We start from the raw sequence: 27681 nt of genomic DNA on the forward strand, positions 1-27681 counted from the left end.
AGGATGTTGCTTCACTGGCCCAAGTTGGCACCATCATTGCGCTCTTCCCGGGCGAGGCAGATCAGTCGCCGGCTTCTGGACGGCCGCTCACTGCGGGCACTGGCCATTCACGCTGGCTGCTGGCTACATATGGTAGCCCATGGAAACCCACTGCCACGGGCTGCAGCCTATGCCGTCGCTGGCGACTCACGTTAGCCCAGCTCCAGGTTGAGCTGTTGTTCAGCATCTTAGCTGTGGAAGGCAGTGTCACTGGCCCTCATGTGTGGGATCCGAACCGGGGCCCTCTGGCGTCCCAAGCCAGCTCTTAACCATCGCGCCACTTGGCCGGCCCCCGTCTAGTATTATTAACTGTAGTCACCATGCTGTACATTACATCCCCAGGACTTTTTTGTTTTATAACTGGAAGTGTACCTGCATAGGTGTTTTGAACTCAACTATTGGAAAATACTTTGTGATGTTTTTAATATAAATGTGTTACTAAGATAGCTATTCTAAACTGTGATGTTTAAAGGGAATTTAGGCTTTATTTTTTGTTTTCAGATTTCCTAGTCATTTACAAATTCTTTGGTAAATATGAGCTAAGTATTCCCCTATGCTTCCTTCCCACTTATTCTTCTTTTATATGTCATCAGATACGTACTTTCTAGGAGGAAGAAAATCTTAATAATGCTTTTAGACTGTGGAGAATGTTTAGACTGTCATCAAATATTACATGAAATGATAAATTTCATATGTGAAGTATGAAATTATATGGAAAATTAATTAGCAAAGTAATAGAGTTAAACTCAAGAAAAAGAGAAATGAATGCTGTGATGGGATCCATTGTCACTCTAACCCTGGGTGATTCTATTCACAAATGTTTGTGGAATACCTGTGACATACCAGACTTATTCATAGCCTTCTAGAGATAAAAAGACAACTCCGAAGTCTAGTAGGGTAAATGAAATAATAAAAGGTTGAGTGGAATATAAAGGCAGCAAATGAAGTAGAGGATAATGAGTCAAAGAACGTCTCCTTATGGAAAAAAAATCATCTGAGTTGAGGTTAGAAAATTTTATAGGCGAGATCAAAGGAAATTTGAACTAAGATTATTCTTATTTCTAATACACAGGAATTAGTGCAGTCTAGTGAATTACCATTGGAAAAAAAGTGTTCTGACTCCCATTAGTGAAGTAGTTACCAATCTTATTTAAACCAAAACCTTTTCTTCTGAGAAAGCCTTTCTGGGTTTTCTCATATATATAAGCAATTCTGAGGTGAGGCGCAGTGTTGTGATTGTGTAGAACTTACGGAAGCAAAATCTTTTTATTTTTTATTTTGTTTATTTTTAGTTGAGCCATCCTGCCACCTGTTGGCAGCTCACCAGCAGCTCAGCGCAGGCCGGGCATTGAACCGCTGTTGCTCTGAGCAAGCGCTTAACCAACTGAGCTACTCAGCCAGCCCTAAGCAAAACCTTTTATAGACATCATTTTTTGGTACATAACTCAAGAGTTTAAATAAGGAGGGTGATTAAAGTTCTTTTTGGGTGGGGTGGGTGTCAAATGGTTTGTTGAAGTCATTGCCAGTCCATGCATTCAGGATGCATTTTTTTTTTTTTAAAGATTTTTGCTGGGGAATTGGGGGAGGGGAACAGCGCTGGGGAACTGGCGGAAGGGGAACAGACAAGTTGCTGTCCTTTTGTTCTTCAGTCTAGTTGTGGAGGATGCCGCCTCACCAGCCCAAGCTGGCACCATCATTGCGCTCTTCCTGGGTGAGGCAGATCAGTCTCCGGCTTCTGGACGGCTGCTCACAGCGGCTGCTGGCCACACGGTAGCCCATGGCAACCCACTGCAGCAGGGGCTGCAGCCCACGCCGTCACCAGTGACCCACAGCAGCCCAGCCCCAGGTCGAGCCGCCGTTCAGCATCTTAGCTGTAGAGAGCAGTGTCACTGGCCCTCATGTGTGATCCAAACCGGGGCCTTCTGGTGTCCCAAGCCAGCTCTTAACCAACATGCCACTCGGCCAGCCCTCAGGATGCATTTTTAAGGGTTTCTTACGTGCAGAGCACTTGAACAGGCATTTGGGATCAAAATACAATAGTCTAGAGAGAGTAAGTTAAGTCACTCAGGTAGTATGTTCCAGCACAAGGTGTGATAGAGGCACAGAGGGCTCAAGTGGGCACTTGTTATCATCTGTCCAAAGTAGGATATCCTTGTAATTGGGTCTTGAAACACACCTAGGTGTTGTCCCCCAAGCTGGGAGGAAGGAGGGATAACAGGCAAAGGCATGGAGGGGGGAAGTTGGCATGTTTGAGGATCGACAAGCAGTTCACTATTAGTGGAGCACTGAGTAAGAGTCAGTTCCTAGAGAAGTAGGCAGGGGTCTGAGTCTGAATGGTCCAGACCACTCTAGGGTGTTTCTACTGGAGTCTGAAAGGATGGAAGCCTGAGCTGAAGAAGGAAAAGGAGATGGAGAGAATGGTTAGAGACTTTGAGACCTAACAGCTTGGGTGTAAAATGAGGGCAAGAGGTTGCTACAGGGAATATAAAGTTAAGGTAAAATACCTTTTTTTTTTTTTGAAGGAAACTTAAATAGAAGTTGAAAAAGCCAAGAAATAATAGGAATGTGAAGTGTAACAGGTTAAAACATCAGTCTGGAAAAACCGTTGACTAGAAAATAGAAATGGCATTGAGGAACAGCTGGAGGCGATTTACAAATAGTTGAGTGTGTAAGCTTTAAAAACGTTGGGCTGCTTAGGTTCTGTTTTCAAGTCTTCAAGCTCCATGGCCTTGGGCAAGGTCTCTGACTCCATTTCTTCATCTGTAAAAAAGGAAACATTGCTATTAATACATTTTAGGGTTATTGTTGAGGATTAACCATGGTGATAAAAGTAAAGCTTTGGGCATAGTGGTTGGTCTGTAGGAAGTACCTAGAGTGTTAACTGCTGCCACGTCAGTCTCAATATTACTATTACCTTGCTTTTTAAAATAGTGTTTCCTACATTTATATTAAAGGTTTTTAAATAGTAAGACAGTCTTCTGCTGTGGGTGAATTACCTTCATGAGTCCTACAGAAATCCATAGTTTCTGAAAATAGATCAGGAGCTCATTATACATTTATCATAAAGTTTGCTAAAAGTGTAGTTTGTTTTGGGAAAGAGGTTTTTTAGCAACTTGTAAAGCAGCTTCTTTTGTACTATGTTGTCATAGCGTGAACCTCCATGAACGGCGTCATTTGAAGTTTCAAAACAGAGGTAGTTGGTATTTTTAGCTTAACTTTTAACTGGCCCTTTTTTGTTTTTGTTTTTTTAACCTCTGATACATTAGGAGTTAAAGAATGCTGAAATAGCTTTAAGAACCCAGAAAACACCACCTGGATTCCAACATGAAAACACAGCTCCGGCTGAGTAAGTTGCTGGAAGTTTTTAAACAAATGTTTCTTTCTTTAAAAAAGCAGAACAGTCAGAACAATATACAGGCTAAACATTTTCAGTTTACTACGTAGCAAGCCTGGGTGAATAAGCACTTTACGTGGATTATTAAATTCAATTCTCATGATAACCTTTAAGGGGGTAGTTTATTATCCCTATCTTGGCTGAAGGGTAAGTGAAGACTAACCTTTGAACTTTTAACTACTATTACGCTGTTACGCTTCATTTACGTGTTATCTACAGGGCCTGTTCCAATTTTTTTTTTAGTAGAAATTTATTTTTTACCCATTAGGACTTCAAATTTAAAAATAATTTTATGATAGTCTTTTTCTTAAACAGTGCAAACTAAATACAGTTTAAATTATTTTATTTATTTGGATAGCTTTCATTTACATAGTTAATCTTTAGGAAGAAAAATTAGAAAATGTAGATAAGTAAAATTAAATTAAAAAAAAAATCCACCTGTAATCTCATACCCAGCTTTGTATATCCATCTAGTCACCATACATGTGATATATCTTGTCTCTTTTTTTTTTATCCTTTCATGTTTCTAGGGATAATAATAGCTAATATTTATCAAATGCTTACCACATGCCAAGCAGTGCGCTTAGCACTTTACATGCTTTATCTCATTTTCCACAAAGCTTCTACAGCTGTTCCCATTCCTGTTTTAGAGGTGAGGAGCCTGAGGCACGAAGCAGTGAAGTCCTGTGCTTGTGAGTGGTACAGGTCTGTTTGACTCCTGGCCTCTCGCTTTTTTTTTTCTTTTAACTTTGTATTATAATTTCAGACTTGTAGAATAGTTTTAAGAATAAAACAAAGAATTCCCATATATCTTTCATCCAGATTCCTTACACGTTAACATTTTTACTATTTTTGTTCCTTGTTCTCTATGTGTATATATACACATTTTTTCCCTGAACAGCTTGAGTTATTTGCACGCATGATGCCCTTTATGCTTAAGAACTTTAGTGTATATTTCTTTCTTTCTTTTTTTTTTATTGGGGAAGGGGAACAGCCAAGTGGTCTTTCAGTTTTAGTTGTGGATGGCGCAGCTAGCTCAGCTCCAAGTCCAGTTGCCATCTGGCCGCCTGTCGGCAGCTCACAGCTGCTCAGCTGAAGGTGCCGTATTCAATCTTAGTTGCGGATGGGTGTAGCCCACCATCCCATGTGGGACTAGGACTGGAAAACTTGTTGCTAAGAGTGCACGCTCTAACCACTGAATCATCTCGCTGCCCGTCGGCAGCTCGCAGCAGCTCAGCTCAAGGTGCCATGTTCAATTTTAGTTGCGGGTGGGCATAGCCCACCATCCCATGCAGGAGTCAAACCGGCAACCTTGCTGTTAGGAGCACGTGCTCTCACCAGCTGAGCCATCCTGCCACCTTTTGGCAGCTCAGTTCAGGCGCAGTTCACTGGCCCATGTGGGAATCGAACCGGCGACCCTGTTGCTCAGAGCTCATGCTCTTAACTAACTGAGCCACTCGGCCGGCCCTAGTGTGTATTTCTTAAACATAAGGATATTCTTTTTCATAACCACAGTGCAATGAACAAAATCAGGAAATTAAAAATGACAATGATACTCTTGTTATTTTACTTAGATTAGCATGGGATATGCTTCCTTGCTGGACTTCCTGTAGTATTTTATCCCTCTGTTTTGTTCTTCATGCTGCCATCACAACTAGTTTTGAAATGGGTTGAAATGTATCATTTTCTACTGCAAAAAGCTTTCACAGTTACTCACTTCTTTTTTTTTTTTTTAAGCTGAGCCATCCTGCCACCTGTTGGCAGCTCAGCGGCAGCTCAGCTCAGGCCAGGCATCGAACTGCTGTTGCTCAGAGCTCAAACTCTTGAGCGAGCTCTCATCCAACTGAGCCACTCGGCCGGCCCTCACAGTTACTCATTTCTTATAAAATGATAGACTGTTTTGCATGCTATTCAAGGTCCTTTTTTATCTTTCTAGCATTCTCTGGTTAAATTTATCAGAATTGTAGTAGTAATTACATGCTCTTTCTGTAATACATTATAGTGTTTTCAGATTATAAATGACATTTTAGATTGTAAATTCAGACTAAATATTAGAACTGTAAGTACTTGGTTGTAAAAATCTGGCTAACAATTGCACTTTTAAAACCCTTTTTATTTTAAACTTCTTTCAGACTTACAGAAAACTTGAAAAAATGGTAGTACAAAGAATTTCCTTATATCCTTTACCCTGCTTCCTCTATTGTTAACATACCGCATAATCATAGTATAATTATCAAGAACAGGAAATAAACATTGGCACAAATAATTAACCAAACTACAGAATTTATTTGAATTTTACTGACTTTTTCACTAATGTGCTTTTTCTGTTCCAGGAGCCTATTTTCTAATGTACTTTTTCTACCTTAAAGTCCTATTCACATTGCATTTAGTTGTTGTTTCTACGTAATCTCTTCCAGTCCGTAATAATGACTCAGTCTTTCCTGTCTTTGATGACTTGATGCTTTTGAAGAGTATTAAGTTACTTGTAGATTATTCCTTAATTGGGATATTTCATGACTGAAGTAAGGATATACGTCTTTTTTTTTTGATACCTTGCTAACTTACAAGTTTGGGTTTTTGTGTCAGTCATATTTGCACCACTTAAAGATACATTATGTCACCAGGCAAATTCAGAGGCCCTACTTAAATGGGGGCATATATTTATTTATTTGGTATTTTGGATATAAAGAAAACAATGCTTTTAAAACTTTGCTCTAACTTTGTATGTGTTTTTATACAGCTACTTCAGAATCTTGGTTCAGCAGTTTGAGGTACAGCTTCAGCAGTACAGACAGCAGATTGAAGAGCTAGAAAACCATCTTGCCACTCAGGCAAACAACTCACATATAACTCCTCAAGGTAACATGCTTTCTATGGTAATTTTTTTTTTATAGCAGTATTTTTTTTTTGTTTTTTGGTAAACAAGTGGTTAAGCTGTTGTTAATATAGTAGATATTCTAGATAACTACTAGTAATTGTCTTAAACTTCCATGAGAAAATTTCCTCAAAAGTTCTTGTTTAGATCTTTATTCCCTTTAAATCTAAAATGCTTTATTATGAATTGTTACTATGCTAACGAGGGCAGAAGCCTTGTGCCTCCTCTTGCCCCACCCCGATTCCTGATTAAGATGTCCTCTCAGTCTACTCACTACTACCTTCTCTTATCCACGGAAATACTGATGTAGTTTTTTCCTGCTGCACATTAACTGTTCCAAAAATTGGACTCATATAATAGAAAAATAATACTGATTGTGTTAATATATGTATTTGTGTGATAATATAATTTTCTTTTATAGATCTGTCAATGGCTATGCAGAAAATTTATCAAACATTTGTAGCTTTAGCTGCACAACTTCAGTCTATTCATGAAAATGTCAAGGTAACTTTTTATTACCAGTTCATCTATCTGGATATCTAGACCCAAGTGAATTATTTGTTTATTTATGGGTCATAAATTTTCATGCTTATTACAGAAATAGCTATAATTACCTATAAGTGAAAAAGACTAAAACTAAAATAATTGGTAATCATGCTCAGACATAACTATGGATAATATCTGTTCTTTTTTAAAAGATCCAAGTAATAGTACATTGTGAACAACTTTCCATGTTTATATACATATTTCTTCTACATCCTTTTAGGATTAAATAGGATTTCATTGGGTGTGTGTGCAGTTTGTTTAATCTATCCTCTTTTGTTGGACATTTACTTTGTTTCCATCTCTTTACCACTATAAACAGCACAACAGAATATGAACATTCTTAGTAGCAAAATTATTTTTCACTGCTTTAATTTTGTGTATGTTTTAAATGTTTATTATCCATTGCATTATTAACGTACTTACATTTGTCCCTTCTAAGTACAGGGAACTGTTTTGTGTTTATGAAATATTATACATAAAATAATTTGGTTCTGAATATTTTGAATCTTGTAATGTTTTTAAAATTTAAGTGAAATATAAGTGCACTTTTCCAACTAATCATGCAAATATAATTATTTCTTGAAGTTCAAAAAAAAATCTTTAAAATGTAAAGTATCCAAATCTGAATCTAATCTCTGAGTTTACTTGAGATTACCAAATATTTTTATTTTTATTTTAATCCGATGCATGGTATCAAAAATTTTTAAAAAGTTAACCACTTAAATTATACCATTTTTGAAATAATAGCACACTTTAGACCTTTTGCTTTAATAAATTAAAATTTCTAAACCAAATCTTTAGTTGTAAAGGAGGAATTTTTATTAAATTTTCTTAAAAACTTTGTGTCTAGAATATTACTTGAGTTTTATAAAGGTGCTAAAGATGATTTATGTTGTTGGCACTTTGAAGTCTGTGTTATTCAGGTGTATTTTTTTCCCTTAATTTTTATAATGGAATATTTCAAATATACACAAAAGTAGAGCATTGCTATAATGAATGAATTCCCAGATACCCACTACCCAACTTCAACCATTCTAAAGGTCCTGCTGATCTTATTTTATCAGTTCTCCACACACAGATGCTTTATTCCCTGGAGTATTTTAAAGCAAATCCCAGATTTGTCGTTTGCACATATACATGCTTTTTCAATAGCACGGTCTTCTCTCGGGTTTGAAAACTACCTTTTTTTGTGAAAAGAGTCATCCTTATTAATGGTCTTAATCAAGGCAGATGTTGCATTGGGTTAAACCAGTCCATTTTATGAACTTGGTAATTTTTCTTTCTTTCTTTGAAATTACAAACGTACGTTTTTTCTTCTTTGTTTACAAGCTCAACATGAGTCATTCGTATTATAAAATAGTCAAACAATATTGATAAAGGCCCTCTTTATACCATCAAGCTCTCTGTGCCAAGGCAACATCTTATTTTTACATGTGTCACCCAGGTCTTTTAAAAAAGTTATGTAACAGATACACGAGGTGTGATCAAACAATATGGTGGATGTTTATAATAAAAAGAATTTATTACAGTAAAAGACACATTGCTATTAATCCCCCTCAAAGTACTCCCCATTGCTTCAAGCACACTTATCCCGTCATTCTTGCCACTTTCTGAAGCATGAAGCAGTTCTGGAAGTCCTCTTTTGTGAATGTCTTGAGCAGCACTGCCATGGCTGCCTCCATGTGCTGAATCGATTAAAAACATTTACCTTTCATGGTCATTTTGACTTTTGGGAAGAGCCAGACGTCGCATGGTGCCAGATCCAGTGAATAAGGTGGATGAGGACACACCATGATATTTTTATTTGACAGAAATTGTCATATACCCGAAGCGATGTGTGACACAGAGCAATGTCATGATGGAGGATGATTTGTGGCACACTTTAAAACACACGTTTTCTCAACTGTAGCTCACACCCAACTAACTGCACTGAACAAGTTGAAACTTGTCACACACTGTTACTAAAATTCGACATGCTGCTTCCCGTATTTAAGATCCCTGCCTTTGGATGGCACTTGGCAGCAGCATTTACCGTATTTTGTGATCATAACAGAAAGGCTCCATGTCACACATCGCTTCTGGTATGGCATTTCTGTCAAATAAAAACATTACGGTGTGTCCTCATCCACCTTATTCACCGGATCTGGCACTGTGCGACTACTGGCTCTTTCCCAAAGTCAAAATGACCATGAAAGGTAAACGTTTTGAATCGATTCAGGATGTCGAGGCAGCCACAACAGCGCAACTAAAGACACATCACGAAAACAGACTTCCAGAACTGCGTCATACTTCAGAAAGTGGCAAGAATGATGGAATAAGTGTGCTTGAAGCGAGAAGGAAGTATTTTACAGGGGATTAATGGCAATGTGTCTTTTACTGTGATACTTTTTTTTAATTTAAACATTCACCGTATTTTTTTATTATACCTTGTATATTTAGTGCTTTTTATTTTTAAATTTTTGAATCTAAAAATTTATCAAAAGGTTGGTCATGGTAAGGGAAAATTTCATGAAAAAACTGAATATTTAAAGTGAAATTTTAGATACTGCTCTGCTTGTCTTAAAACTTAGGTAACATTATAAAGAGGGCCTCACGAAGCCAGAATATTTTAGGCAGTTTATTGTAAAGACATGACAAAAATAGGAAAGAAAATATTCAAAGGAGTGATAGAAGTCTCAAACTCATCCCTTCCCACACCATGCATTACTAGCACTCTAATTTGCAATTTAGGTGGAATGCTTAGTACTGGCAATATCTTTGATTTGTCTTTGCTAACTTATTTCATAGTTACATACATTTACATATTACCACAGTCAACACAGAACTTGATTAACCTTTTCTTTTTTTCATTCTTTCAGGTGCTCAAAGAACAGTACCTTGGTTACAGGAAAATGTTCTTGGGAGATGCTGTAGATGTGTTTGAAGCCAGGCGAGCAGAAGCCAAGAAGTGGCAGAATGCACCCAGAGTTACTACTGGCCCCACCCCTTTCAGCAACATGCCAAACGCAGCAGCCGTTGCCATGGCTGCAACACTTACACAGCAGCAACAGCCTGCTACAGGTCTGAATGCATTCAAGTTATAGCTTCTTACTGTTAAAATGCAGAAATTTGTGTGCATTTTTATAAGTCTCCCCTTTGTGTTAGCACTGAAGAAATTTCTATGAATAGCTGTTCCAATACAGTCTAAAAATTGTGATGGACACAATTATAAACATATACCTGATAAAAAACGCAGGTTAGTCTTAGCAATAATTATACTTCAATGAGATATTGAATATTGTGAATTTACTTAGTGTTACTTCCTGTATTACTATAAATACCCGTTAGAACGTGGTGTTTCACTACTGAGTTACTTTTAAGAATAACAGATTCTAAAATCATGATTGTATCATTTATTGTTTTAAAGTCAGAGAATCCAGCCATAGATTACATTTCTCATATATGATACTGATAGATGGTGCATTCTTGTTTCCTCATACACAGTGCGTACAGAACACCCACATTCAGGGTGAAGTATGTTTTTATTGACTCAAGGTTTGTAGAAGATCAGTAATTTTGTGTGTCTAAGGACTAGAAAGAGTACAGGCCCTCATAACCAAATTTGGAAGAAGGTACATGCTAGAATTATTTGTACCTTTTCAAAATGAACAGAACAGTTGTAAGAGCAGGAAAAAGATGTTTTGAGATGCTCTGGGTTGCACATTAAGAACTATGAAGTGGAAAGCTGAGCAGATGAAAATAATTGGTGAGACACTGGAAAGCAGATAATTTTAGTCCTTGGTTTAATTCCAGTTCTAATGAAACGTTTTTGTGGTCAGTTCTGCAGTGTTTAATTTGATCCTGTGTCTTTCAGAGATTACTACTTGTCTTTTTACGCCTACAGTTCCTTTTTTTTGGTCAGGCTCATAGATTGACTTGGGAAAATATAGTCTTAATGGATATTGATTTTTTTCCTTTTTACTCATTCATAAATTTTCAGGTAATGCTTATTATTCTACTGCATGTGTCTTTCTGAGAGTTCCATAGAGTCCAGTAGTAAATTATAGTACAAAGACATATTTAGATTGCATTCAGGCTGCCTCCACAGGGAAACATTCTCTGGTTCTCACTACTGGCAGTTTAAAAAATTGTTCTTCACATTTGGAGGTGACAGAATTGATTTCCCATCAGTAAACAGCTAGTGATGGATTTATGCCAAACTCCACATTCCATGGCTGGACCCATGTTGAATAGTGGCTCACATGACTGTATTGTAGTTCTCTAGCTGGCTGGAGCGTAGGATTTTGTTCTCAAGTTATGGAGGATAAAAGTCATTATGGGGTTTTTGATTCCTACCAATCCCATAATTATGATCCTCAGTTCTCATGATTATTTAACCAATTAATCAAACCAACCATAGCACCAGTTTACTTTTTAGGGCCTAAAATACATCAGATAAGCATGGGTTTGGTTAAGTGTTCTTTGCACATAGGGATTTCCATTCTAATAAATGAAAACTGAGAAAAGTCAGTAATCTAACATGTTATGTTGTAAGTGAATTATATTCTGTGTTGTGCAACTAAAATTGAAGCAAAATCACAGGATTTTTTATTTTTTTATTTTTTTAGCATATAGACAGTCTTGAGAAATTTGTAGGTTTTCACTCATATATTTTGGGCTCATGAACATATGAAGACATATGTTCATTCTATGAATAGGAGTGCCTACTATGTGCTGGGTTCTGGGGATATAAAGGTAAACAATATAGACATGGTCTTTGCTGTCTTGTGGTGGAGAATGTAGCTTAATTTAGAGTGATCATGTTGAGGAGCCTTTTGCTCATGTGATTCAGTTTTAATTGTGACTTTTGCCAGGCTTTGGGGAAACTGCTTTCCTGTTCCTTACAGTTTAGAAACCCACATAAGGTTTTTCTAATCTGGTGGCAGGAATTGTAATTTATCAATCTGAATAGTCTTACAGTGTTTTCTTTCTTTTTTATTAAAGATTTTTTATTGGGGAATTGGGGAAAGGGGAACAGATAAGTTGCTGTTGTTTTGTTCTTCAGTCTAGTTGTGGAGGATGCCGCCTCACTGGCCCGAGTTGGCACCGTTCATTGCGCTCTTCCCGGGCGAGGCAGATCAGTCGCCGGCTTCTGGACGGCCGCTCACTGCGGCTGCTGGCTGCTGGCTGCTGGCTACACACAGTAGCCCATGGCAAGCCCGTGGTAGCCCCTGCTGCAGCCCACGGGCAACTCACAGCAGCCCAGCTCCAGGTTGAGCTCTGTTGTTCAGCATCTTAGCTGTGGAGGGCAGTGTCACTGGCCCTCATATATGGGATCCGAACCGGGGCCCTCTGGCGTCCCAAGCCAGCTCTTAACCAATGCGCCACTTGGCCGGCCCCTTACAGTGTTTTCATTTTAAGTTGTATTAATTTTTAGAACTGAGATGCTAAATAATCATAACATTTTGCATTGTCTTTTTCCTTTTGTTTCTCTAAAGGTTTCCCAGCTTCATATTTCGTTCTTTTGTGCTTCTCCCTATTAGAATGTTAGTTATTTTAGTCATGTCACCACTGTAACAAGATGTATGAAGTCTGTTAGATGTGTACTGATTTATGAGTTATGGCCTGTTTAGAAATGTCCCTATATATTGCATCGTACACTGACTTATTCCCTATGTCCTGTGATTTTGATATCTTTTTTAAAATACCAGTAACAGATTTTTAAAGACCGTCTAGATGAAGCTAGGTAAAACTTGTGTGTTGCTTTTATATATCACTGTTGATCTGTGCAAGACTTGAGTTGTCAGAGGGCTTTTGCTTTTATTTGCATATGGATTCTTGATTTCATTAATGTGAAAAAGCAGATTGCTTCTTAGGCTACTACCTTCTGCAGGTGGTTTCTTGTGGTGTTTCTTAGAGGTGGAGGTTTGCACTTAAGTGGCTTCTCAATCATTCTATGATTTTTAATGAAAATATATAATAGAGCTTAGACCTGTGTGATGTATGGTTATTGCTTCTGAAGGCTGAAGAGAATTGATGAAAAACCAGCAGGCTATTTATGTATGAAATGAGCATCAGTAATGGGTAAATTCCATGTTGCTAGAGCTTGAGAACACTTGTCCACCCACCAGTGCTTCTGAAGCCTCTTAAAAAGCTGAAGATTTACATTAGGTTTTCTAGTATGATTTTAACGTAGGATAGATTGTTTTAAGCTAATGTACTGGGATTGAGTTTTGCTGTTGTATTTGACACTTTTAAAAGTATGATGTTTACATAATAAGACTTTTCTTATGTGACTTAGCTGCTGTTTTTCAGGAGAGCTGAGATGTTTTGTTAGGAATTACTACTTTCTAGCTTTTTGTGTAGGTTAAGACATTTAAGGTGTAGTGTTAAGTAGGAAACTTTAAGTATTTCATTTTAGTTTCTTGTGGTTTTGTGATTTTGTTGTATTTAATAACCAAAGGAACATTCCCCATTAAATTAGTAAGTAAAATTTTTTCAAATTGGGGAAAAGGCATTTTCTGTTTTTTAAGAAATGTTATTATTTTAAACTATGATTTAGGCATAACCAGACTAATTACATTAGGTATTTTGAGTAATCATTGAAAATTATAAAAAATTTTAGCACTTTAGTCCTCTTCCTGTGAATGCAATTTTACTTTTAAAAAAGTAGAATTTATTCTGGAAAAATATGAATATCAGTATTAAACTGGATTTTGTTGTGTGTGAATATATTATACAGTAACCTTTGTAAAATGTTACTCTACATGAAGATTTCACTTTGGGCAATCATTGGGATATATTACCACTAACTTGGTTTTATTTATGGTACTAAGAGCCTCTCATTGAATGACTATTCAGATTTCGAAACAGACTTCTTGAATTGTTTACGTAACTTTTGCCTGAAGGATTTAGATTCTGCTTTCTAATAGTGAAACTAATTTATATGGTGGCCAGAGTGTAATATATGCTAATACTTTGGCGTGGGAGATATTTATCATGAGTTTTTACTATTAAAAAATGTTATACATTTGCCTACTAGTTTTATAAATGATGTTGCCTTCAGAATTTGTGTGAAGGTACAAAACTCAAAATATCATGTACCTGTTGTGCAATGGAAAGTCTTGTCATCGTTAGAGTTCTTGATTACCTATATCCTCAATATCGATGATTAGAGTTGCTCTTCAAAACAGACCCACACACAACAAAAAGCATGTTATTTGAGTAACTCTTATGACTTGTAGGGCTGAGGGCTGTGGTGTGCATTATTCTTTGGGGTCTTCCACCAGCAGTGCCTCCTATTAACATGTGACAGCTAAGTCTCTCAATGTTAACGAAACTGGATGTGTGTTTTCTACATATTATTTTTGTTAGAACTAAGAGAGTAATATGCTTAGTTTTTTGGTTTTTTTTTTTTCTATAGTAACATTTTTACAAAAGAGATTCTAGGCAGGTATTTTATTCTCAAACTGATCTCAAAATGGATGTAAAAATTTAAATCCTATGTTAATTTATTTTTTAATAGTAGTATAACAACTCTGGCTGCTATTAGTTCCAATTCTTTATTTTCTGGGTAGAAGCTATTTGAAAAGTCCAGTTTTTGTCCCAGTGTTGCAAAATATAGTTCTTTAGTTTTTTTTTTTTGTTTTTTTTTTAATGCTTTATAATTTTCCACTACCTTTTGAATATACAAACCTCATTCTTCATTGAACAACTTGAAGGCTTTGATTTCTTTGAAAATTTTAAAATTTCAATCTGTATATTACTTTGGCAGTTCCCTCAACTTTGAGATGCACTGATCACTGTGCTTGAAAAAGGCAAGACTGAAGATTGTACTATGAAATTTATTGAATAATTTTCATAAATTATTTATGAAATGAGAGATTTTTAGATTTTTGTAGTCTGCTTAGTTTTAAAAAAAATGTAGTGAAAAAGAGAGGCTAGTAAGTTTGATGCTATACTTGCCAAACAAACTCAGCAAAAATCTTTCAAGTAACAAATGGGAAAAGGGATGACTAATGAATGGTTCTGCATCTGAGTACATTTTCCAAAATGTTAGAAAGAAAAACTTCTGAATTGAAATCTTGAATGTATTGAATCTGTCAAGGTACACAGCGGTGCCTTTGTAAATGTTCATTATCTATCTTATTTAATCAGGTGAGAAGTGGTGTAATGTAGCAGAGCTTAACAATAGAACTCAATTATCACTTTTTGTGAACAAGTTGGAATTGTCATGTTACTGTGTAATTGATTTGCTTTAAAATGAACAATAAATTTAATAAAATAAAACATTGTCTTGTTTTTTATCTACTTATTGTATATATATCATTTATATTTCATATAAGAAATCATGCCTAGTTTTTTGGGTACTTACTCTTATGAAGTAACATGATAGTTTTGCCACGTTAGTGTCAGTCTCTTTTGATCAATTGAGACTTGACTCTAACACTAAGGAGTTTGTTTTTTAAAAAGAAAAAAAAGTAAAAACCTTTACTGATTACACCAACTAATTTTACCAGAAAACAAGTGGGGAGATCCAAAATCATTCTAGAAGTAAAACTAAAAGAACTATAATTTACAATACATTAAAGATTTCAAATTATTTAGCAGGTTAAACTAACATTCATCTTTGAATGCAGTAAGCCTCTTTTAATTGTCTAATGTGAATAAATTGGGACAGATAAATTAGGCTGGGGAGACATCCTGAAAACTAAGTTTTAGCTAATACAATTTGTTAAAAGTAATCACTGTTCATTTGAAAAATAACTTCATAAACTTTAAACTTGAAAGAGTAAGGCAAATTTGTTTTTTCCCCCTTCCTTTTTTTTTTTTTTTTTTTTTTTTTTTATACCAGGGCCACAGCCATCTCTGGGAGTTAGTTTTGGAACACCATTCGGCTCAGGTATTGGCACTGGCTTGCAATCAAGTGGCTTAGGTTCTTCAAACCTTGGAGGTACACTTTCACTTTTCTAATATTGCATTTGAATTGATACTAGCCTGTAAAAATTTTTTAAGAGGATCTACTAATTTGGAAGTGAAGGTTCCATCCGGCAAAAAGGATTCTCCAAACATAATCAGTGCTTTCTAGTATTAGATTTAGAACCTAAAAAAATAATTTCGTCTGTGAACAGTAAATATTAAAAAGTATTACAATTAAATGGTAGGGGTGTTCATATATTCAAAGTAATATGCTAAAATAGAAACTTGAAGATAACTTCGTTTTAATAAATTTAACGAACTTTAAAAAAGTATTAGTCTTAACATCAGTTTGGAGTCCAAACTACTTCTTGATATACATTTTCCTAATCATCATCTTTTTCTGAAAACGAACACTTTAAATGGGGAAGTAGTTTTATTATAAGTTGCACAGCTCGACTTCTGTCCATTCCTAAGCACTTTTGGCATGTTTGCCTATATGCATACTTGCATACTTAATTAAGTTTATTTTAATATTTCATAAGTTAATTAGTAAGGTAAATCTGCAAAAACATCATGCTAAATACAAATGCATTCATAGTTGTCTGGTCTGAATAATTGAAAGTTGATTGTGTTTTGACAAGTAACATTGTCATATAATGAATAAGGTTCCCTTATTTCCACTAAAATATATCATTATAAAACGGGAAGCCTATAAGCTATTATGGTTCCTTGATATAGTAGACTTTATTAGAAATTACTAGAATTATGACAGACAAGCATAATTCTTGTGATCTATAATCCAATTTGCCATCATATTTCTTAGAGGCAATAATACTATCAACTCATTTAGGTAAGTGGTTGTAAAGCAGCCTAAGAAGAATTTAAATTCATTTTTAGAGCACTTGACATTTAAGATAGTGGAAACAATTCTTCAAGTACTTAGCAGAATCTCCTCTTGAACTTTATATGATGAAAAATATTTATTTAAATGGTGACTATAATATTAAGAGAAAAAACATGATGCTCTCACTCGCAATTTCTCTTTGCTGCACTGGCTGATACTGTCACAGGAGCTGACTGACTTAATTTAAAGTGACTGACTATTATGTAATTTTTCAGGTTTTCAATGGTAAAGGTTTTTAAGTGAAAATGTTTGGGTAAAAAGCAGAGTAAAATCACCTTGTACTTCGTGTTTAAATTGTGCATGTGCTACTTATTTATGGATGTAATCAGGGATTTTTTTTGTTTTGTTTTGCTTTTTTTGTTTTTGTTTTTGCAAATGAAATATCCCTAAGTAGATAGGTTTATATCTGTTTGACTAAAACCATGCTTGAATAGTCACTAAAACTTCTAGTTCTTTTGGGAGAGAGAATATGAAAATGGTCTTGTGTTTTATGGCCTTGTTTTAAGAATTACTGATGGGTTATAAACATTGTCTAAATACATATAAATGTTTTATTTCAAAATTAATCTGGTTCTTCCAGAAGCCAAGGATTTCCTTCCTAAGGCCATGTTTTTCAGCACTGTGTTATTAGAACTTTGATAACTCTAGGTGTTACTTGTCAGTATCCTTTAACCCGTGTTTTACGTGCCATTGTATATTTCTCTATCACCCTCCACTAGGATTTGGAACTAGCTCTGGTTTTGGATGCAGCACCACAGGGGCCTCCACATTTGGATTTGGAACAACAAATAAACCCTCAGGAAGTCTTAGTGCAGGTTTGTGTGTTTTAGCCTAAATTTCAGACAAATCGAAAGGTGCAAAGTATTTAATTTAAAAGTATAAGTTTTGTTATTTCCAAGACCCAAAAAAGATCCCTGACTTAGTTTTCTATGCCCTGGATGAAGCATGCAAGCCTAATCATATAGCTTTATCTCTCAAAAAACAAGGACAGGTTTATAACATATTTCTAACAAGACTTATTTGTTTGATATATTAATTATATCATCTCTTAACTAACCAGAGATTCCTTTGGAACCAAAAGACCAGTTTCATGGTTGAACAACTTCCTTCATTATTACGAAAATGAACCCATTGTTAAGTTTTTACCCAGTTTTTATCCTTATGCATTCAGGAGAATGAGTTCTCCAAAGAGATGTGCTTTAGTTATAAGTCCCAACTTACAAATGATGATTAATTGGGTTCTTTGTTCATTCTTGAAATAGGTATCATCTTCTGACTCTTCCAGTAGAAAATTCCAAATTCCACCTACTTTTGCATTTTCTCTATATTTGTAATAATGGCTTGTTTTAATGTGCAGTGTTTAGGGATAAAAGGCATGTCTAAAACAATGACACAGTACCAATTAAATTGTGTTTAAATTGAAGGAATTTGAAGAAAATTCCATGTAATATTAAGTAGTGTTTAAAATTAACAGTTCCAACAGAGTAGGATAGTAGAATTCAGTGGTATCAGGATTATAATATCAATATGTTAATATTAGTTAACCAGACAGTAATAGTACTTGATCCTAATTACACAAGGGTTCTTATAAAATCAAAACAATAGGTACTACTCTTCGGTGTGCTCATTGTCCTGAAAATTGTGGGTTGGGGTTTTCTTGGAGGACTTCTACATGTTGATAACATGTTTCTGGAAGGCCTGAGGAGGAAGGCACCTTGGCATATTGAATTAACAGGAAAGTGTCTGGCAATTTGAAGTCTTCTGAAGATTTCAGTTATTTGTGCTAAGGTTTCTCTTTGGGCCCGAATCACTAAACCTCTGTCTGTAAAGGTGCCACTTAGCTATTTGCGAAATTATTTTCCTGTAAAATTGCATGTTAGAAATTCAGGGCCATAAGATATTTACTGTTTTTACCGAGTATGTATTCTTGCAGCTAGAAATGTACCTTTCATCCCCATTTTTTTTTTTTATATTGATTTTTGTGACTTAACTTCTGATGTGAATGTTCTCTTCCCTAAACATAAGGCTTTGGCAGCTCAAGTACATCTGGGTTTAACTTCAGCAACCCTGGCATCACGGCATCAGCTGGTTTGACATTTGGGGTGTCCAATCCTGCCTCTGCAGGCTTTGGAACAGGAGGACAACTCCTTCAGCTGAAGAAACCTCCAGCTGGAAACAAAAGAGGAAAAAGATAAACATATGGGTGGATGTGTTGAGAGAATCTAGAGCAGCAGCGTTCATTTTATGAGTCTATTTTTCTAAACTTGATGCAGTCAGTAAATTGCATCCCAGGAGATTTCTAAAGTTTTGATATTTTTCCCTACTCTGGAATTTGAACTGTGTTCTTATTTGCCATGCTAAACATCTTTTCTTGTGTGAATTTGAAACCCAGTTGTATATTTTTCGTTATTTCGATTCTCAGTGTAAGAAATGTTCTGATTACATCGCTGGTTGGTAAAACCTACTATTTAACCAAGTGTTAATAGCAATGTTTTTGTTGATACAGTTTACATTGTGTGAATATATGCACATGTGTTTCTTATACAGATGGTGTGAACTCGAGGGCCTGTACCCGAATTAGCTGACTTCCTGGTAAAGGCCTTTTGAACTCCACTGCAGGGCATCTTGTGAATATGTGTGTAAATATATACAGAATACTACACACAATTGTGTGTGCATATAAAATATATATTTACAGACCTACAACTTTTGCCTCAGACTGTTCCCCTTTTCTAAGGGTATTCCATTTTTCACCTTTTAAGCTTCAGATCCTCAGTGCTTGTAGAACAGTGAGCTAGAGATACCAGGTCATTGCAGTTAACTTGCTTAAAGACTTAGTGAAATGGTTACTGGTGTAAATATTTGACCTACCCAACTTCACTGCCCCTAGTCTTTCCCATTTTTGTTCCCCACCTTGACCTTTAGCAGCTACCTAAATGAGGAATGCTGTAAAACTCGATCAGATTTTAACAACTTTTATTATCCTTTATGTCCTCATTACCCATAGGAGATGTTTTTTCGTATCTGAGATGTACCTTCAAGAGCATATTTGAACTCCAGACTGGTCTTCTGGGGTAAAGAGCTATTAAGCCAAATTGATTCTATGCAGGTGAAGGATGCACTATGTATGACTTTAGTGGAAACTTTTCTAGCTATTCCAATACAGGAGTTCTTTCTTATAGGGCTATTGATACTGACACCAAATGGAGTGGCTTATCAGCCTCTTAGTGTCTTAAGTAAGTGCTTAATTTGGAATAGAAAAACTATATTTTAAGGAAAAAAGTATTCTTTGTAGCAACTATAAACTATCCCCCTGTTTTAACAGTGAACAGAGCTCCAGGTATAACACATAGGTGTGTCAGGTGACATCTGTGTAATATTTGTCTATATTAGTATTAGTGACATAGAGCGGGTGAGAAAGAGCCCTTGGAAAGAGAACTGCCTTAGCCATGATTTCAGACAGAAACCATTAGGTAGACCTATTTATCTTTCAAGTAGCTTTCAGATGGAATGTGAACATTGAATTTCATTGAAAATAGTTTAATTTTTATATAGAAGGTTTTGTACATAATGTGCATCAAGTGAATATTTTCAGAAGCATTTCACCAAGGCACTTTTTTTTTCTAAAATAGGTATTACATATATATGTGTCTATATATATCTAGATAGATATATATAGACACATATACACACATATTTTTAGTATAATGTCAGTTGGATTTGATTATAAAAGTGGTGTCAAATCTGTTTTATTTACCCTCCTATAGCAATGACTGGCTTTTTGAAATTGAGATTTTTGCGCCTTGATGCATTCAAATAAGAAAAATGCTTTGTTTCTTCTTGATGCATTCAAATAAGAAAAATGCTTTGTTTCTGAGCGCTAAAAGTTTTTATTTTTGCACACTTCTCTAATACTGCAGCCCCCAGATCGACATTTTGGGGAAGGACAAGAAAACATGTAATTTTGTGTTTTGAATTACTGTCAGAATTAAATACACAGGTACAACAAACTTTTTTAAAAGGACATTGCATTGTGCCGCAAAAATCTGAATATTTATATTTCTTGGTTTTTTTCTTTATATATTTTACATTTTAATATGTTGAACCACTGGAAATTTGTAACAGATCAATTTGTGATAGGAGTTTAAATGTGTTGTCATTGTCTCCATTGTCTTCACTTTGTCTAGAGGCTATATCATTAAGGAAACAATAAAATTTATTGTGTCAGTTTCTTTGAATCTTTATAGATGTAATTGTTCTCAATATGTAATTTTCTAATTATTGCTCTTTTATTCTCTTTGGTCGGGTTTTTAGTGTTTTCACTGGTATATACATATAGCATTTTTTTTTTAAACTAAAGACAACACAAGAAAGTTAGTTTGAGTAAAAAGTAAAGGTCCCCTTCAACTTCTAGGCCCTACTATCACTTTTTTCCCCAGAGTATTCACTCTTAATGGTTTGGTGTATATCCTTTCAGACTCTTCTAAAAAAGGCACTTTCAACATGTGTACAAAGTTTCATTCTCCTATTTTCTTCTAGATCCCTTTTTTAAAACAAGTGGGTGAAAAATCTATGTGTTCTGTGACTTGCTTTTTTCCCCCTTTTATGATATGTCATCGACATCTTTCTGTGTCAGTCCATGCAGATTTCTTCCTTACGTACTGCCCCATAGCATGGGTATATGCTATTTGTTCCAGCTAGTACCTGTTGATGGGCAGTTAGGTTCTTTCCAGTATTTCAGTGTTCTAGAAAAAGCTGCAGTGAAGATACTTGTCCATGATTCTTTGTGCTCCTATTTAATGTTTCTTTGGGATTGATTCTGGAAGCGGAATTGCTGAAAGGCATACTAATTGCTTTAGTGTCAGATTGCCTTCTAAAAATGCTATATAAGTATACACTTATACAGTGTAGATGAGGTACGCATTTCCCAGCAATCTCTAACCCTCAATATTATCAATCTTAATAAATACTTGTGAGGTTGAAGATTTTCATATATATTATCCACTTGCATGTTAATGTAATTGCATTTTAATATCCTTTATCCATTTTTATACCCAAGTTATTCAGGAGTTTTTTCTTAATGATTTGTAGGATCTCTGTAGATAATGGCTATTAATAGTTTTCTTGTGAGATAAGGTGGACTTCTGGAATCAGCTGGTTTCAGACCCCTGTCTTGATCCTGTATGATCTTGGACAAGTTATTTACCTTTTCTAGACCTCAGCTTCATCATCTGAAAGGGGGATAATAAAGATGGGTGGTTGTATTAATAATACAATCCACTTTAAAGCATTTGGGTAGCATAAGCCTCTGATACTTTGCAAGCATTTAGGATTCCTGCACCAGTACCTACTACTTATTTACCTACTGCTTTACTTATTGTAGCTGATGCTTTATTTAGATACCTGATGGGGAAAGCCACCCTATCTTATTTTCTTTTGTTTTTTATGTGTGTGTGTGGGGGGGTGACTATTCTAGGACACTTGCTCTAAGAGAACTTTAGTACCTATTTTGTCAAGTTTGATTTTTATTAAAATCCTATTGGGATTTTGATTGGGTATATACAAGTAAAATATGTTATGATCTGGTGAGAATTGACAATACACCAATACATACAGCATGGTATATGCATTTACTGGGTATTTTATTCCTTCAGCAAGGTTTTACAGTGTTTATTAGATTCTTGGCTAATTGTTTTTCCTAACAGCATCTTGATTTTTTATTTATGAGTGTGGGTTTTTATCCTGTAGTTGGTACAAGGTCATTTACATTATTACAAATATAGGTTAACTGTTTTGTGATAATATAAGCCCAAGTTAATGTCAAATAGTAGTTTTTGTCACATGGGAATTTTAATAGTGCCTTTAGAAATATTGTAATGGGTTTTGTGTGTGTGTGAAATATTTGGGTTGGAATGGTCTGTCACAAGATAATGCTTTGGCATCTTCCAACATGCCTTGCAAGGCCCTTCTCTCACTGTGAATAAGCCTGGCTGCCCTGCACTTTTCAGAGCACACATCACAAGGTTACAGGCTCGCTAATACAGGGCCGATGTGCTGGGAAGTCAGCTGGAGGGCCTAAGTTAAATCTCATTCCCAAAGTCACCTTTGCCTATCAATGTATCTGCCATTTATTGAGTGTAGTTCTGGGCGCCACACCCAGAATTTTATAAACTTGACCTGTTTAATTGCACTATTAATAAAGCAGAAGGGTCAAGCAATTTACTTGATGTTACAATACATGGTTAAGTCATGGAGCTGAGGTTTCCCTGTGATACAGGAATAGCATGCTGATTTTCATGCCTAACCTCTTAAAGGCACTGAAGGTAATGTGATTATTTAAATAGACTAGGTCAAGGCAAAGTAAGGTAAGTACAAAGAGCCACTGGATTTGAGGGAGAATAACCATATCTAAGATGTGAAGAGTGAAGAAGCAAGGGCCAAACTGGTGTAGCCATTTGACCTTTTCTCATAGTTTCCCTATGAAGAGGTTCATAGAGAAAAACTAGCATGGAGGGTGGTCTGCCCTCTTTGAATCGTAGAAACTGTTAAGTTTAATAAGAAAGCCTTTCCAGGAAGGACCCAAGAAAACCATGGAAACAGTTAAGAAGCTTCCGGTGCTAACACAGCAGCAAATAGAAGAAAGAGTAGGGATTACTGGAAAAATTCATCATGGCCCAGAATATTTTTTGCCTTTCCCACTCATTAATTCTTGTACTTTTTCTCTTTTACCTAATCTGTCAATTATTTTTCTACCTCCCAGGCTCAAGGGTTACAGTGCTGAAGAGTGGGCTGTAGATTTAACTTGCTTAGGACTTGTTTTTGTCATCCTCACCCCTCTTTGAATTCCCTGGTAGCAAGTCGCTTTAGTTCAGTGAACATTTATTAATATTTGCTGTGTGCAAGTCATGGCTGGGAGCACGGGGATATAAACATGGGTAGTATATTGTTTACACTCATTAGCTAACATTGAGTACTAAATAGAGGCCAGGGGCCTACTCTTAAGAGCTTTCCATATATTAACTCATTGAATCCACAGTCATATGACTTGGATACTAATTTCTTTTTTCACAGATGAAAAACAGGCACAAAGAAGTTAAATAACATTTAATGGTCATTGAACTACTAAATGGATCGACCAGAATTCAAACCCAGGCGTTCTTTCTGTAGTGTAGGCTTTTAACTCACTGTATGCAAATATAAAGTGGAATTTCTCATTGAGTTATAGGATAAAGATACAAAGAAAATTCTTGAGCTCACAGAGATGATAATTCAACTTGAGGGAATCAAAAAATTGTAGTAGGTGACTTTGAGCAACGACATCAATAGGATTTATTTTTATGAAGTATTTACTATTTGAATTGAAAGAACCACATATTTACTTAATCAAAAATAACCCTGAATTTGAGCAACGTAAAGGGATAACATTAAAACCAACTAACGCCCCCATTGTCCAGAGGAAGTTTCTGTTTCTTTTCATCTTGATTCATGTTGTTTTTCTTCATTATTTTTCATAGCTGTGTAGACCATGTAGGTCCACATTCTATGTAACTAGTTCCTTTTGGTGGATATTTAGATAGTATATATTTTTTGCTATTAGAAATAAATCCAGGAGGATAGGTGAAAATGATATCCAGTTTTATGGACTACTTTGGGAGTTTGAACATTTTCATGTGAGTATTGGCCATTAAAAAAAAAAATTTGTAAGATCTCTTGGATGTAGTCATTATAGAGATGTTTGGGGAAACTGACAATTTAAAATCATTAGTCCTGGATCTATGTGGCTTTAGCGAAAATTATGTCATTGTGCCTATTTCACATTGCCTTTAAACATTCTTAGTATTAGATTGTCTTATATACAGAGGGTGCCAAAAAATATATACACATTTTAAGAAAGGAAAAAACTTAAAATTGTAATATATACTGATGACAAAAGATGAATACAAGCCATGTGTACACATTTTTTGGCTCCCCCGGTATTGCAAATGCTTTGCAGTTAATCTATTCACCCCCATTTATGTTTTTTTGTTTTTATTATGTAGAAATTTAATTTTTTTATGTTGCCAAAATGTACTAGTCTTTTTAAATGACTTCTGGGAATGAGTGAGAACTCAGTGGGAGGAAAAAAGAGAATAAGATATTTTACGTTTTATAGTTTATAAAGTCATATTATCATGTCATTAAGACTTTATAACTGTATGAAGATGTCTTTAAAAGATTCAGCTAGGTAGCTATAGTCAGATTGTAATTCGTGGCAGAGCTGAAAGGAGACTTCCCACATACCACTTCATAGAGTGCATTTGTAACAGTGAAATGCTCATCCTCTCTGACTCCATGATGGGCAAGCTTGCCTTGTGCCCATGGCCTTCAGGCTAATAGCTCCTGCTTTGTCTGGCATATAGACACGCTAATCATTAGAGGAACTCTGCTTGTGCTTGAGTTTCACAAAAACAGCCCCTCCCAATTTCCCTTCCCTTGACATAAAAGAAGCCTGAACTCCACTCTTTTGAGATGGATTTGAGGATTAGGTCTCATCTCCTTGTTGCCTTGATCTATAAATCTTTTCTAACTCCAAACCCTGAGTTGAGTTTTGGCCTTTTGAAGCTTCCGGGCATACAGACTTTGGACCAGTAACAATTTGGAGAGCCAGCCAGGAGATGGTGCCTGTGGCAGGCCAGCCCCAGCTGGAATTCCCCACTGTGAGTCCCTAGTAGCTGCCAGGACCGTTTAGCCTTGCGGGCTCAGGAGGGACTTTCCCTGGCAGGGGCTGGCTGCCCTCAGCCTATGGCTCCTTTGGAATAAGGAAACATCTTTGGACTTTGGTCTCCCAGTGGTTTTGTTTCTGGGGTAAGTTGCTCCCCCACGCACAGTCCGGAATCCTTGCTCTCTATCTGAGCTTTTCTCTCCCTCAGGACAAAGCCATCTGCATTTGGGGGGCCTCCGTCTGAGAGCAGGATCAGGGTTGTTGGACTTGACCCTTTGTTGTGTGTCTGCGAGCGGACGGGCTTGATTAGGAAGTAGGGTAAGTCGCCCCAGCATGTACAACTGGGAACTCCCTTCCCCTCCATTTGGGCTTTTCCCTTGGGCTGAGCCAATTTGTTTTGCATTTGTTTGGGGTACTCTTTTGGAGAAGGTAACAGTTGTAGGACTTGTACCCAATTTGTGAACAGGTTCATATGCATTCGTTTGGCCACTTGAATTTGAAATTCGTAACTTGCCTAGTGTATCTGTGACTTGGTTAGGAAGGTGCTCAGTTTATTGTTTTGCTTGTGCATCATTTGTGTGTCAATCTGAGGCTGCTGCTTTCCCTGTTGGTTTGGAGGTAAGAAGTAAAATGATGTCTCAGGCTTCTTCTCCCTTCCCATCTTCTTCATCTCCTGACGTGTGGCAGCTGCCATCTTGTGCTCAGGCCCCATCCCAGCATCTTTAGGAAAATCTGCCACTTTAAATTCAGACGATTTGAAGCTACCCTTTTTTTCTCTGAGCTTTCAGACTTTACTGTGCACGCGCTTCTGCTGTTTGTGTCTGTCAACAAGCCTCCCTTCTGCGGCACCCTTGAAGGAGAGGAATCTCAGGCCTCCAGAGACAATGAAATGCATTCTATGATTGATTATAAATTAATTTTAAAACGGCTTTAAAGGAATTCTTACAGCATGCAAAGCTTTGGTCATCTGAACAAAATACCTCTTGAGTTTTGCATTGTATATAGTACACAAAAACTAGCGTTTTAAAATGAAAGCTATGAGCTATCTGTCCACTGTTATCTGTGTTTATGTATGTGTATAACGTGTTTCTACAGCTGAATATTAAACTGGCTTAAACAAGCACTTATCTGAGAATTCTCAAGCACTTATATGAGAATTCTCAAAAATACAACAAACCTAACCCAAATGCTTTTCAGAATCACGTGATCTGGGCAAATATTTGATATTAAATCTAGTTTTGAGTTTGGTTTGGTTTAGTAGGCATATCTTTAGAATCAGCAGCATTAAATAATACTCTTATTCTACCTGGGTTTATTAGTCAAATAAGTTCATGTTATCTCTAACAAAATTTGTCAGCAAGAAACATAACTTGGTATGATAAAATTTTCATAAGTAATTTAAACTTAATTGCTAGGCGCAAGTAAATTAAATAAATGTAAGTAGGATAAAAAGGTTTTTTTGGTTAACTCTTTAGCAATAATTATATCGTATAGGTGTACTTAAAATGGCTTTTCTAAATCTCTTCGGTACCTTGGAATTTGAAAGTTTTGTTAGCTAAATTAAATCATGGCTATTCATTTGTATTCTAAGTCATTACCAAATAAGAATCTTCTTACCAAATAAGAAGGAAGTTTTATGTGTGGTCAAGCTTATTAAGTTAAAATAAATTTAATCAAGTAAGTGAATTGAAATATCAAAAGCAAGCTGATGCAGAATTAGTTAGATTTTTCTGTCTCTGCTAAAAAGGACAAAGTTTCTTGAGCTGTTGGTCTTCTACTGATAATGTGAAAAAATGTCTTCTGCTTAGAAAGCAAAGAGTCTGTTCTATCAAAATAATTTTCTGTGTTGTATGTTGCTATAGCTACGTCCTTGAATGCGTAAGAAAACGGAATCTCCTCAGTAGTAAGAACTAAGCTTTGCTAGCAATTACGTAAATTTCTGTATTTGTGTTTGAAATTTTCTCTTGCCATGTTGGTTAAATGGATAATTAAGTATTGCTTGCAATGACTTATGATCCCATCTAGGCAAATGTGTAAAGCTCTTGATATATTTTGACAAACTTCCCAAAATTTAAATGACAAATAGCCTTGACCAGGGAGTAACTGAGGTGTTTCAGAAGGGCTCCGGGACACCTCAAAAGATTAGTTTTCTCTCCTTAACAAAAGAGAAAGATTCAATGATTAGGCTTATTTCGGTGTGTTGAAATTACATGGGAAACTTTGTCAAATAAAGACAGAATTGTTGTATGTACGTGCATACGTTCTTATTACTAAAGAAACGCTGTAGAGAAGTCTGATGACAAGCTCTTGCTTTGGCTTTTCTG

The 27681-nt window shown here is 36.0% G+C and overlaps 1 protein-coding gene across 1 annotated transcript in view; it reads left to right on the plus strand.

Moving 5' to 3' along the window:
- NUP58 (nucleoporin 58) overlaps nucleotides 1–20898 on the plus strand; it is a 56900-nt gene extending 36002 nt beyond the window's left edge. Inside the window, exons 10-16 of the mRNA XM_019651434.1 lie at nucleotides 3306–3385; nucleotides 6174–6292; nucleotides 6730–6812; nucleotides 9713–9914; nucleotides 15688–15786; nucleotides 17376–17471; nucleotides 18682–20898. Coding sequence (XP_019506979.1) covers nucleotides 3306–3385; nucleotides 6174–6292; nucleotides 6730–6812; nucleotides 9713–9914; nucleotides 15688–15786; nucleotides 17376–17471; nucleotides 18682–18851 — 849 coding nt within the window. The 3' untranslated portion in view covers nucleotides 18852–20898. The remainder of the gene's footprint in view (nucleotides 1–3305; nucleotides 3386–6173; nucleotides 6293–6729; nucleotides 6813–9712; nucleotides 9915–15687; nucleotides 15787–17375; nucleotides 17472–18681) is intronic.
- The last annotated feature ends 6783 nt before the right edge of the window (nucleotides 20899–27681 follow it).

Source organism: Hipposideros armiger, unplaced genomic scaffold (genome assembly GCF_001890085.2).
Source record: "Hipposideros armiger isolate ML-2016 unplaced genomic scaffold, ASM189008v1 scaffold_160, whole genome shotgun sequence".
Taxonomy (NCBI): domain Eukaryota; kingdom Metazoa; phylum Chordata; class Mammalia; order Chiroptera; family Hipposideridae; genus Hipposideros; species Hipposideros armiger.